Here is a 12,559-nt window from a genome sequence, read left to right as displayed (position 1 = left end):
ATGAATTTTGATAGAAATGGACAAGCACAGAGATGTGATGGAACGAGAACGGGCTTCAACATTTGACGATCCAACATCACAAACCGTCTCTTCTGCCCTGAAAGACTGCAGTGACAGATGGAGCCCGAAGTCAGTCACGGACTATGCAAACTCAGTGGACATTGTATATACCATAGATGAAAATGGTGATTAATTAGAATGTATTGGAAAGGGTGTAACCTGAGCATGACATAAATAGTATGGAATAAGGGGTGGATGTATGTCCTGTTAATTTTCCTCCTAGTAGCTGGTAGGGTGCTATGTTTTGGGTTAGGATGAGAAGAGCGCTGATAACATGCTGATGTTTTGATTGTTGCAGAGCAGTGCTTGCACCAAGCCAAGGACTTTTCAGCTTCTCGCTCTGTCCTGCCAGCGGGCAGGCTGGGGGTGCAGCGGGAGCTGGGAGGGGACAGACCCAGAACAGCTGACCCAAACTGGCCAAAGGGGTATTCCATCCCATCTGACGTCATGCTAAACAATATATAGGGGTGGCTGGCCGGGGTGGGGGGGCCGGCTGCTCGGGAATAGGCTGGGCATCGGTCAGCGGGTGGTGAGCAATTGCATTGTGCATCACTTGTTTCATACACATTATTAGTAGTAGTACTATTATCATTATTTTTTTTTCCCTGTCTTAGTAAACTGTCTCTATCTCAACCCACAGGCTCCATTTTCCTGTTTCTCTCCCCCATCCCAGAGAAAGAGGGGGAGGGTGAGCGAACGGGTATGTGGTGCTTAGCTGCTGGCCGGGTTAAACCACAACAATATACATTCAGATGTATTAGTCAGGAAGATATCTAATATGTAAGATTTCAGAACTGGCAGTTTAAATTTTATGCATTTACAAACAAACAAACAAAAAAAGGGTTCAAATTGTAAGAGAGTTTGAGAAACATTGCTAAGGGAGGAATCTACCAGCCTTGCTTGCATAGCTTTTATTTTCTTGGAGCTTTTGACCTCTTTGGTATATTTGTACCATTCATTTATTCCATTTTATAATTGCTATATGAGTAACTCTGATGCCATCAGAATCTGTTGGTAGAAAAATGTATGAGAAAGTACTCTTTTTTTAACTCCCACCTCTTTGATGAGTTGTAAGGTAGATTTTTATTAGTAAGGGGATTCCTAAAAATATGTAGAAGTGTAATGTGCTTTAGACAGGGAATTATATGCTGAAGCTGTTCCTGATGCCTGCTCCTTACTCGGACGAAACACACATTGAGTCAAGTCATTACAGAAGAGAAGTACATAAATCTGTGTGGAGAATATACTACATAGAGAATGACAAATAGACAATCTCACTGAATAGAGATATGAAGCGTGTCTGTCTTTAAACATGTATACGTATGTGTATTTGCTTGCAGAAGAAAGAGTAACGATGTGGAATTATTATTCTGGTTTCCCACTGTTTATAGAGATCACTGATAGCACCTTCTGAAGCGAAAGTATTAGAAATTAATAAAAGTCTTGATCCTTGCTAGTATCAAGACCATATGTACAGGGAAATATGAAAATATATTGCTGTAGCAAAGACAGCAGCTGAGTACTCATCTCCAGATATTCCCCAGTCTGATTCAATTCATTCGTCAATGTTCATCCAAATTTTGTTTCCTTCCCCAGGAATTGTAGGACCCCCCTTAAAAGCAGACCAGACTTCACTTCACAGTAAAATGGAAAGTTCTGCCTGTAACATGATGACCAGAAGGAAACCAGCAGCTGTTGACAGTATTGCAACGCCGACTCCAGTATTATCTCTCCTACCTTCAGCAGCAGCAGCATCTGAAGCAGGTAAAGTTGTTTCTCTCCATTCTCTCTATTTCTTCTTCACCTTCTTCCTCCCTGCACTGAACACTATGTGCTTGTACTTCTTGATTTGAGTAGTAGTTGCAAATATGCATATCTGATGTGATAATCAGGCTGCAATTTTTTCTAACACTTTCTTATCATCATCATATCTTGGCATATCAAATCTCTTTTATTCACATACCACCACTTGTGCAATAATGAGGATACAAGTAGCACCAGCCCGTATGGTCTAACAGGGGACTCTGAAGCAAGGCTCTTGGGTTGCTTTCTTAGCCCTGTTGTTCATTTATTTGAATGTTCCCATCCCTGTAGTATGAATATGCTGAATACACAGCGAATAGCTAAGGAGAAGCTAATATTTCTTTCTGCATACTTCAGTGATTTTAGCATAATATTCTGTCTTGCAAATGTGAAATTGTCTGGGGCAATGAACAGTAATTTAAAATATATGGGAATAAATAAGCAGTAGTAGCATTTTTTTCAGTCACCTTATATTTTGTGCTTCTATTTGGAATCAGATTGGAAGGTGATAGCTTTATACAGTCAAAAATTGAGCCAAGTCATTCAGTCATCATCATGCCTTTTGGGGGGGCATGGATAGAGAAGTTAATCTTGCATTGTGTCTTAATTTCCAGTGAATGCCCACAGTACATTACCCTACATGCAGCTATTAGGAGTTTCTTAGTCTTGTCAAACCTCTGATTCCACATTCACAAAAAGGTATTTGTATCATTGAGTTATGGAATGATAACATATCTAATTATGCAATTGAAGGTGCTGTTTCAGTGCGCTCTTTTTGATTTTCCTCTAGTTTCCTGAATAAATAGTGAAAACAAGGGAACCATGCTGTAAAGTGGCCTCTATAAAGATAATTTTTTATGTAAAAAAAAAATCAAGAGTCTCTGTTTAGCCTTTAATACTTTCCTATATATAAACTAAGGATAGATTTTTAATGCAATGGAGAATGAAAGCACTCAAATATTTTATGATCAGTTTCAAGATGAAAGTGTATGCTTAACTGCATAGTTCATTCTTTCCATTTTCAGAAGTCTAATTAAATTATCGGTTCATCTGTAGGCCAGATGTTGAAATAATTTAGTGAAAACTGAAAGAAACTGTGTTAATGGGAAAATAGGACAGTGCTATGGGTTTCCTGTAATTAATGGAAAGCTCTTTGAAAATTCCTCCATTCAAATGAAGTCAACAAATTGAGCCCAGCTGTTGAGCAAACAGTCTTCTCTGTGCCGTGTTCTTGCAAGTGGCCTCAGGCAACTCTGAAGGGATGCAAAACGACAGGCTGTAAGATTGATCTTTAGTGCTGCAGACATACCAAAGCCATCCAGAATAAAGTCAGAGGAGAAATGGAGAACTTCCAAGACGTCTGATATATCCTTGTTCAACACCACTGTGGTGGAGTGGGTTGTTCAGCCTCCTTTAAGCTACCTTCGGAAACATATATTTTTGGTAGAGATTTCTCTTATTGCCTCAGAAGCTATTTCCAGCTATATCAGTCCTCTGTGACTTCCCAGCTTGGCCAGCACTCATTTTGATTTGTCTCTGACTATGAGACAGAGCCACTCTGCATCTGCATACCACGGGGAGGGGAGAAATGCAGGGCCTCGGTGTGCCTTATTTTAAATGTGCAAAGGTGTTTGTTTGTTTGTTTGTTTTTAATGCCAACACTGCTTCTCGCTTGTTTGATGCAGCTAGGTAGGTTGTTTGTTTCTGGAAAGTAGGGAAGGGATGGAGGAAAAGTATAAAAGTTTGATTGGACAGAAAGCAGCAGCAATGTGCAGAAGCAATGTGTAACTTTGCAGTTTGTTTTCATAGCCTGCATTTGAGACAGAGTATTTACAGGGGACACTGCAGTGTGCCTGTCTCTGATAGCATGTGGAAAGCCTCAGACATCCATTTTCAGACAGAAGTCCAGAAATGCTGGTGCTTATCTGAATTATCTGTGTCTCGGGAGGCCAAACTGCTTCTCTCTCCTATCGCTCTCTAGTGATCTCTCTGAAAGAAGGATTTCCTCCGTAATGGGTCCTCCCCATGGAGTAAGGGAAAAATCAGGGCACTTTCCTTCTTCTGCCAGCCTTTTGCATCAAGTATTTCTAGCTTCTGATCACTTTGGGCTAGACTGTGCCCAATAGCTTCAGGGCTTCACAGAGGCAGCATGTGGCCCTGCAGCCTGGAAAGGTGAAGGGAGATAACTATGCCCAAGCAGCAAAGTCCTCTTCCTGGTACTCCATCGCCTGGAGGTTGCCATCATGTTGTATCATCTCTTCAGAGACATATTGCCTTCTTCCTATGTCATACACAGGCACTGTGTTACTATTCCCAACCTCCTCTTCATCCCTTTTAAGATGAATTTCACCTAATAGAGATAGGGGAAAGTCTTCCTCCCAGAGCAAAGTTTCCATGTGCAAACAGTAAATTATGTGCAGGAAGAAAACAACAAAGCCTAAAAACAATGCAGACCAACTTGGGTCCAGGGTTGGGCAGGGGTCTGTCTGGATAAAATGGAAAAGATTAGTACTTAGCTTTGGTTTTCAGCAGAGCAGTATATCACATGGCAATATAGTAAAATATTTTATATCAAAGATTGCTCACCAAGAGCTTCCAGATGAGTTGGTAACACCTAATGGCTCTCACTTCAATGGTGGTTTATTTTGGCAGATCTCCCTGATATTTTGTCATATGCACATCTCATCAAATCTTCCCCCTGCAGACCCATCAGACTCCTTTCCACATAGCCTCCCTTCTCCAAATGTAGAATCAGATGTCCCTGACTCTCAACAGTCAAAATAATATTGTGTTTCCTAATATCGCCTTTAAAAAGCCTGACTTGAAAGGATATTACTTATTCAAGACGTGTATTCTGACTATTGGCAGACTATGTAACACAATTCAAATATTTTCTAAAGCATGCAAGTTCAGCGGCTTGCTAGGGAGAAAAGCAAAAGCATTATTAGTAGCTTCTAACAAGACAAGTTTCCTGGGAAAGTCATAAACACCCCAAAGCATTTATGAAAGAAAAATTACTACAGTAAACCAGCACAGAACAACTTTTTTTTTTTTTTTTTTTAATTAAGAGAGAATGAGTTTCAGTCCAAAAGGAAAGGGTCTGTCAGCTTTCAAAGTTTTAGGATGGCAAGAAAGTCATCTCAACAACATGAAGGAAGACATTGGGTATTCAGCTCACAGATTTACATGTAAGTGTAGGTATCTGCCACTAACTGCCTGTGTATCAGTTGATTTTAGAAAACTAGGCAGTTTGGCAGAAAGCAAATGCCTGCCTTTGTTCCACTCAGTCCCTGTCTACACGCCATTGAGCTCCATTCCATCTCTAAGCCTGGGTGTCCTGGATGTCTTGGGTGACTAAAACACCCATCAGGGCTGGCAGGACCACCAGGAGACCTGCACCCTACTTATTCAGTATCTGGAGATCAGAAGGATGTCCATGGTCATCTCAAAAGGCATTAAACTCCCATTTTAAAAATAGAAGAGTAGGAATGCATCCTCTCCTGACTGTATGGAGCAGATCTCCATTGACGGCAATGGGGTATTAATACTAGATGCAGAAATAACAGATACTAATAGATCTCAGTAGAGACATAAAATCTTGCAGATTCTTCTTTTCAAATGAATTTCCTGCCCTTTGTCTTGCTGTCTTTCCAATTAAAGATGAGAGTAATGCCAAATCTCCAGATTTCACCATGGACCTTGCAATTTTTCCTGTATTTTCACTAAAATTCCCATCTACAAGATTTCCATCACCAACTGAAAAATTTCAACTTTACTGTCTGGGAGAAAAAAAAATGCATCTTGAACATAGGTGTTTTCAAAAAGTCTTGAAAATGGGCCCTGGCAATAGTGATAAAAGGCAAAACGTGGACAGCAAATATGAAGGCTGTGCAAAGAGTTTGATTTCTTAAATCCTCTTACCTGAAGCTACTCTCAGAATCTGGGAGAAACCCAAAAGATTTGAATGCTTAGGACTGAAAATATTGGGACTTTATATGTTGGTCATCAGTGAGGCCACAGAGTAATGGCTTTGTGTGACAGGGATCTATTTTTTTTGATCAGATGACTGAGAAAGAGCTCATGGCCACTTGCGCTTAGGGCTCTTATACCCACCCTTTTTAGGGGTGACCTACTTGAGAGGAATTTTGTGCAACTAATTAGATTTTCCCTAGTAGTTTGGACATTTCCTTTCCTTTCTCTTTTCCTTTGCTACCAAAATGAGTGCATTTCTCTTTTCTTTTGTCCTTTGTGAACCACAAACTGTAAGTGGGTTTTCTTTTTCTTTTTTTTTTTGTGTGGGGAGTGAGTTACATATGGAAAATGTATTTTGTTTTGTAATTAATGAAAACCAGACTTTGGGAAGTTGGCCATCCAGGTCTTTATTTATAAGAGAGCATATTTCTGTGTTTTGTTTATGACTCACTTCTACTTCTTGCATTGTAACTTGGATTTGTTTATGCAAGCTCTTTGCTGAATCCAAGCAACGTGGTGGTATAAGAGCCAATAATTTATGTTGTCCAAGAGGGGAGGACTGTAAGTGATGTTTGTATGCTAAATCTGTCATAGTGAGCAAGGGAAGATTCTGCCACTTGACAGCTCCTGATTATCTACAGAAAATGCTACAACAGCAACTTCATTTTAAACTACTGCTAAAAGATTGCCCTGTTAGCCATGAAGGGAATGATAACCCCCAAATGAACTTTTCTCAAAATCTTGGCCACTTTGGAAACTTCAAAGATTTCAAACCCAAATGACTGCTTGATAGTCAGGTGTAAATTAAGTTTGCAAGTAGATGTGGGCTGAGGTTAATTTAGTGGGATGTTTTATTCTTTACTAAAAAGAAATCACAAACTCAATCATTTCTTTTCCAGCAGCGCAGAACGGGTATGTTAGGAGTGAAAGGGAGCACCAGTTATTGCAATACAGTTTCACTCACAAAGGGATAGTTACTTATAATCCACGTGCAAATCTTGAACTCTGAACAAATGCCACATTTGTTAAAGGACAATGAAACAATTTAAGACAAAAAAAAACAAGCAAGGTCTCGTGTCCTAAGCAAAGGCCCAGGAGCCAAGAAATGCTGGGTTCTTTCCAGCTCTGACAGTGACGCACAACGTGACCTTGGCAAGACACTTAACTACTTTGGACTTCATTCAGATCTAAAGTAAGTGATCTGAACCAGGCAGGAGTAAGCTTACTTCAGGGGCCATTAATGTCAATTATACGACTGATAGTTTCAGCTAGTTTCTGCGGAGATGATAGTAAAGAAATCCAAGTGGGACTAACAAATTTACCACAGGTGAAGTGAGCCACAGAACTTTCAAGTGCCCACTATTTTCCGTAACAAACACTTTTCATACTATCTGACATCCATGGCAAGCATTAAAGACCAATGTGAAGACATCAGGGGTATGTGTTTGGGGTATACAAAGTTTAATAGTTACGGTGGACCAATGTGACACCTATGCTAAGCAGCCCTTTCTTCCCTCCCATTAGAGGCTTAGGAATGAGACTGAAGCAAACCCACAGTAAAGCACTGATGTAGGAAAGTTTTGCTGCTTTAGAAGAGAAGAGAACTGGAGATGGATCACTGAGGACAACTTAACAAAGTTGTGTTTTCATCTAGAACAGTAAAAAAGGAGGTAACAGCAATTCTTCTGGGACTGTAATAATTATTCTTTTATTTTTTTTAATTGCTTGTCTATGCAAAGTCCTTTCTCACAGCCACTGCTTCTTCAGTAGTCATATTCAGCCTCTCAGTCTTGAAAACCCCTAGTCTTCGTGATACTGAAAGCAGACAAAGGAGGGTTTCCATTCACTGTTGTTTGACCCAGCCCTGTTTCTGTCCTTGTCTCCCAACAGCCAGCCCACCACTGAAAAAAAGGTTCAAGCGCCGTGAAATTGAAGCAATCCAGTGTGAGGTGCGCAAGATGTGCAACTACACCAAGATCCTGTCCACAAAGAAGAATCTGGATCACGTGAACAAGATCCTGAAAGCCAAGCGGCTGCAGAGACAATCAAAGACAGGCAATAACTTCGTCAAGAAGCGGAGGGGGCGTCCCCGGAAGCAAACCCTCTCCTTTGATGAAGACTCCAGAGACCAAATGCCCATTCTGGAAAAATGCATTGACCTTCCCAGCAAAAGAAGTCAGAGACCAACACTGAATCCGTTGATATTGGAGCAAGCAGCCACCCAAGACACGATCATGGCCACCATCGAGGCTGTCATACACATGGCTCGAGAGATGCCACCCCTGCCACCTCCTCTCCCTCCTCAACCCCCGCCACCCTCTCTCCCTCCGCCCCAGACGCCACGGGTTGGGAAAAGGAAAAGCAAGTCCCCGCAGGAGGAGGAGGAGGATGTAAAAGTGAAGCGGCACCGGAAAGGCAGAGGAAGTGAAAACAAAGGCCTCCCGTAAGGCCAGCACACCCCGTCGGATGTCGGGTGCCGGTAGCAGGGCACGCCGGGACTGGCGGACTGGAGGCACGCAGTCTGCTTTGCCCCCACGGCAGCACTGGACTTGTCCCTCGGGCAACCGAAACCCATCATGGAGAGCTGTGCCAGCTGGGGTTCACATCTTCCTCTTTATCGCTTCAGTCCCGGCCCCTCAGGAAAGAGGGGGAAATGGTGAGGGGCTGGAAAGGTGGGGGCGAGGGGGGTGGGGGGTGTCAAAGTTGGGGAGACTGTCTACTTTGCAGAGTTTCCAAAACTAATCAGCATCTCGGCATTGCTGTGCTCACACCGTACCCGAAGGCGGGAGGTTGCCCTCACAGAGAGCTGAACGTTGTCACTAGAGCTGCATGCTCGACTCTGATTCTGTTTGGCGGGCCAGGTGAAACTAAGAGTAACCATACCATAGTAGAAATCACTGTAAAAAATAAGGAAAAAAAAGAAAAAAGAAAAAAAAAGAGAAAAAAAAAGAACAAAAAAATAGTGTAATTTTCTCAACTGTGATCTTGGTTATAATCTGTTTTAATTTTTCTTTTTTTTTTTCAGTTTTATATACCTACCAGGTTTTGGGGCAGCATAACCCCAAATGCCTGACTCCTGATAGAACTATATATTTTTTTTTTTTCTCATTTACTTGCCTAGTTACAACTAGCTGCAATATAGACAATAGAAAAGTAGAGCCTTACATGTGCACACTCTCATTCTGAGTGCTATCCCAAGGAACGACGGAATATCACAGCATTTCAAATAAGGTGTACATGGATATTCAGTTATAAGAGCATGTTTCTATGAAGCAACTTGGCATTTGCAATGGCATGTGAAAAAGGGGTCATCCATCAACCAAGTTGTTTTGATGCTTGGTACATATGAGTAGAGAACAGCAAGACACTTCTGGGGAATAGAGTTACAGTAAACATGGACAAAATCACCAAAAAAAAAAAAAAGAATAAAAAGTGAAAAGAAAAAAGTAGGACAGAAAAAATAGAGTAAAAAGACAGGGCCCAACCCTACCAGTTCTTACCACCTGCAATTCCCAGTGAAATTATGGGAAACCCAGGATCCAAATTATTTGCATTGGGTAGCAATGCCTTGATATGTTCTTTTAAAGAAAATAGATAAAGTAGATTGTTTTAAAAAAATAGAGGACAAAACCCTATGGAAAATAGGTTCTTTCTTGGCAATTATTTCTTAAAAAAGAAAAGGAATAAGTGTTCTTATCTGAAAATAAAAATAAAATGTTCAAAGGGTATCAACACTGCAATTGTATTAATGCCACTTTGGACATGTTCTCCAAGTTGTGGTTGCCTTAATAAACTAAAAAGAAATTTTTTTTTGTACATAATGTAATTATAAAGCTCTCAGTCTGCATGGATGCAAACTGTGTGTGACAAATCGTCTCTTTAAATGGTCAGTTCAAATTGTACATTTCTCATTCGAGTTGTACGTTAACCATTGATCTAAATTGGGTAAAATACCTGAGCTCCATTTCCACAGCCCAATCAAAATGTTTAACTCAAAGACTGAACATGAAGCTGTTCCACTGCAGTAACAATGCAATAAAAAAATAATAAAAAAAAGTTGGTTGTTGAAATTTGAAATAGGGAAATAGGTACATTCAACTTTATTTTATTTCTTTTTAAAGTCCTTCAGTACACCCAACACCTGACATGGCAAGATGGATATTAAAATTGGGGGGGGGGGGGGAGGAGGGAAAATTCCAGTAAGGGAGTGGGGAGTGGAATTATTCAATGATTCATAAGCCAACTGTTATTCCCATGACATAGCATGACAGTAAAAAAAAAAAAAAAAAGACAACAAAAAAGAAAAAAGTCCCCACCAAAAAAAAAGAAAGCATTTTTATTCTGTTACTTTTTTACAAAAATCATATCAAGACCATGGTGTTAAAGGGACAGTGGAAACATACAGCTCATTATTCTTAGAGACAGATTTTTCTTCTGTGATAGCACCTTAGCTTATTAAAACTGAATGCATTTGGGGTTTGGACTGGGGTTGGGGGGCTGGGAGAAGGTTTTTTATGTGTTTTTTTTTTAATTTATTTTTTTAAGGCTGGAACAAATGTTGAGATCCTATCTCCTTAAAACTGATAAGATGGATCGCAGAATTTTGTTTCTGATTTTTTTTTGCATCATTCATCATACTCATTTGTGCTTTTTGTTTTCCAATTAATGCAGCTTAGAAATAAACTGATTGGTTGCTGCTTCTGTTACAACCAGCTTTGCCTTTCATTTCTCTTGAATCAGTGCAGTGTTATCGACTGAAGCCGTAGGCCTGCAGGAAAAAAAAATGCTTATGCCTCCTCCAGCTCCTCCTTTCTTCCTTAAAAAGCATTGGACGGCGTTTTAGTTGATTCAGAAACCTTTGGTTTTCCATCTTTCCCTTGGGCCTGCAAGTAGTTGAAAGCGTCTCTTAAAATGCAAGAAAAAAAAAAAAAGGTTTTGTATTCCAGGTAGCCTATAAGCTGAAACTAAGCCATCTATCCTTAGTTTCATCTTCAGTGATCTCTTTATTAGCCTTGAAGGACATTTCAACATGTAGCAAGCGGAACAAATGTCTGAAAGGACCAGATTCTGTCACTGAACGCCTGTTGAGGTTTCAAGATGCATCAGGTCTTACAGAGTGCCAGTAAGGGCACCTAAATGATTCTATGATTCTATGAAATGTACTAGCCAAGATGCTGCTAGAGGCAAAGCCTCCACTTGGAAAGCACAACCCCATATACCCTTCACTGAGCATTTTGCATATGGCGAAGAAAATAAAAAGGCACTTTTAGTCCTAAAAAACTAAGGGTAGCATTCAAGACTTGGTAACTGCAAGCTGTCCAGTTAGGATGGGCTCTACCCTGGATGCCCAAGGTTTGTTTTTCTCAGTGAGAAGATGCTGGGAGAGCACAGCACTGCAGTACTGCCAGGGCTGTTTGTCCGAACACCAGCCTGGTGCAGCCAGTCCTGGATGGCAGGAAGATTAGCTTGTTAACTTGTGTGAAAGCAGGCTGAAAATACTGTTAGATGGCACTCAGAATTTGTGTTCTGCATATTGCATAGTCTACAAATGTGATAAGCAAGTTGCTGACAGAATAATATTATAAGGCGATGTACTACATGCAGATCATAAAGGATTTAGTTTTAGGGCTTAAGGCTAAAATCCCACTCCTGCAGTTTATTACCCAACGATATTCCAGTAATGAGCTTTCTGATTTTTTTTTTTCTTTCTCTACCACTAGGAAGATTTACTGAGGAACTCTCTAAATTCTCTCCACACATTTCCAAGGACTGTATAAAACTGGGACGAAAGCCCTTTTGCTTATTAAGACCAAAAATACTTTTCAAACATGTCCATCGTGTCACAGATTAACATGTCTTAGCATGCTTCAATAAAAACACAAAACAAAATCACATGGCTGTCAGCCATATGAAGTGAGGCCACAGGTTTGCATCCTCTCCATGGGTCCTATATTCTTCAGCCAGGTGTAAAAAGAAAGGGGACAAATTTGCGGAGAAAGAGGAAAAACAAATAAATGATCACTTGTGTCTCCAAGAACTTCATACTGTCAGTTTCTTGAGCCCTTCATTATTAAATTTTCTGTGAAGTACCTTGCACGTTTTTGGGTAACTGTGAAAAAAAAAATGATAGTAGTATCATCATCATCATCATCATCAGCTACTACGGTATCCTACAGCATGGCCCATGCCTCTCCACTTGACAGCAATGCTTTAGACCATCCATGTAGAATATTAGGTTTGTGTTCTCACATTTTTTGGGCAGTCTGGTCTGATGAGGTGCTGGTTCATCACTGGGGTTTCTAAGCACTACAGCAATACGATGAATAAGCAGTAATCACTGTTCCATACACAAGGATTTCCCCAACTCTTAATTTCACATGCCCTGATTAAGGACTTAAGTGCATTTAAATAGTATCCTGAAAGAAAAAAATAATCACAGGAAAAAAAATAAAAACAAAAATAAGATGGTTTTCTGAATTGAGAAAACAAACATCATGCCCTTGCAATGCCTCTTCCTTCCATATCATCCAAAAACTGTGGTGCAGCAGTTCTGAGACAATTAGAAGCACATTTCAACAAAGGACACATATTTGAGATCTGCTTAAGATGCCTGAGTAGGTTGTATAAACCACTACATAGAAAAAAAAGAAAAAGAAAAAAATGTAAAAACATGAAAAGAGCTGCCAATTGGACAACATGGGGAAGCAGTTCAATCCCATGTTGG

At 40.3% G+C, this 12,559-nt stretch overlaps 1 protein-coding gene across 18 annotated transcripts in view; it reads left to right on the top strand.

Annotated features, from left to right (window-relative positions):
• LOC310888937 (SET-binding protein-like) overlaps positions 1-9,997 on the top strand; it is a 310,630-nt gene extending 300,633 nt beyond the window's left edge. For 8 of the 18 annotated variants that reach the window (XM_083852582.1, XM_083852581.1, XM_083852580.1 and 5 more), the window contains 2 exons: positions 1,657-1,824; positions 7,726-9,997. In XM_083852582.1, coding sequence (XP_083708708.1) covers positions 1,657-1,824; positions 7,726-8,282 — 725 coding nt within the window. In that variant the 3' untranslated portion in view covers positions 8,283-9,997. The remainder of the gene's footprint in view (positions 1-1,656; positions 1,825-7,725) is intronic. The other 10 variants (XM_083852576.1, XM_083852590.1, XM_083852589.1 and 7 more) reach the window with 3 other exon arrangements.
• Positions 9,998-12,559: the final 2,562 nt, after the last annotated feature.

Source organism: Anser anser, assembly GCF_964211835.1.
Source record: "Anser anser genome assembly, contig: SUPER_W_unloc_6, whole genome shotgun sequence".
NCBI classification, from domain to species: Eukaryota; Metazoa; Chordata; class Aves; order Anseriformes; family Anatidae; genus Anser; species Anser anser.
This window is presented reverse-complemented; position numbering and strand designations above follow the sequence as displayed.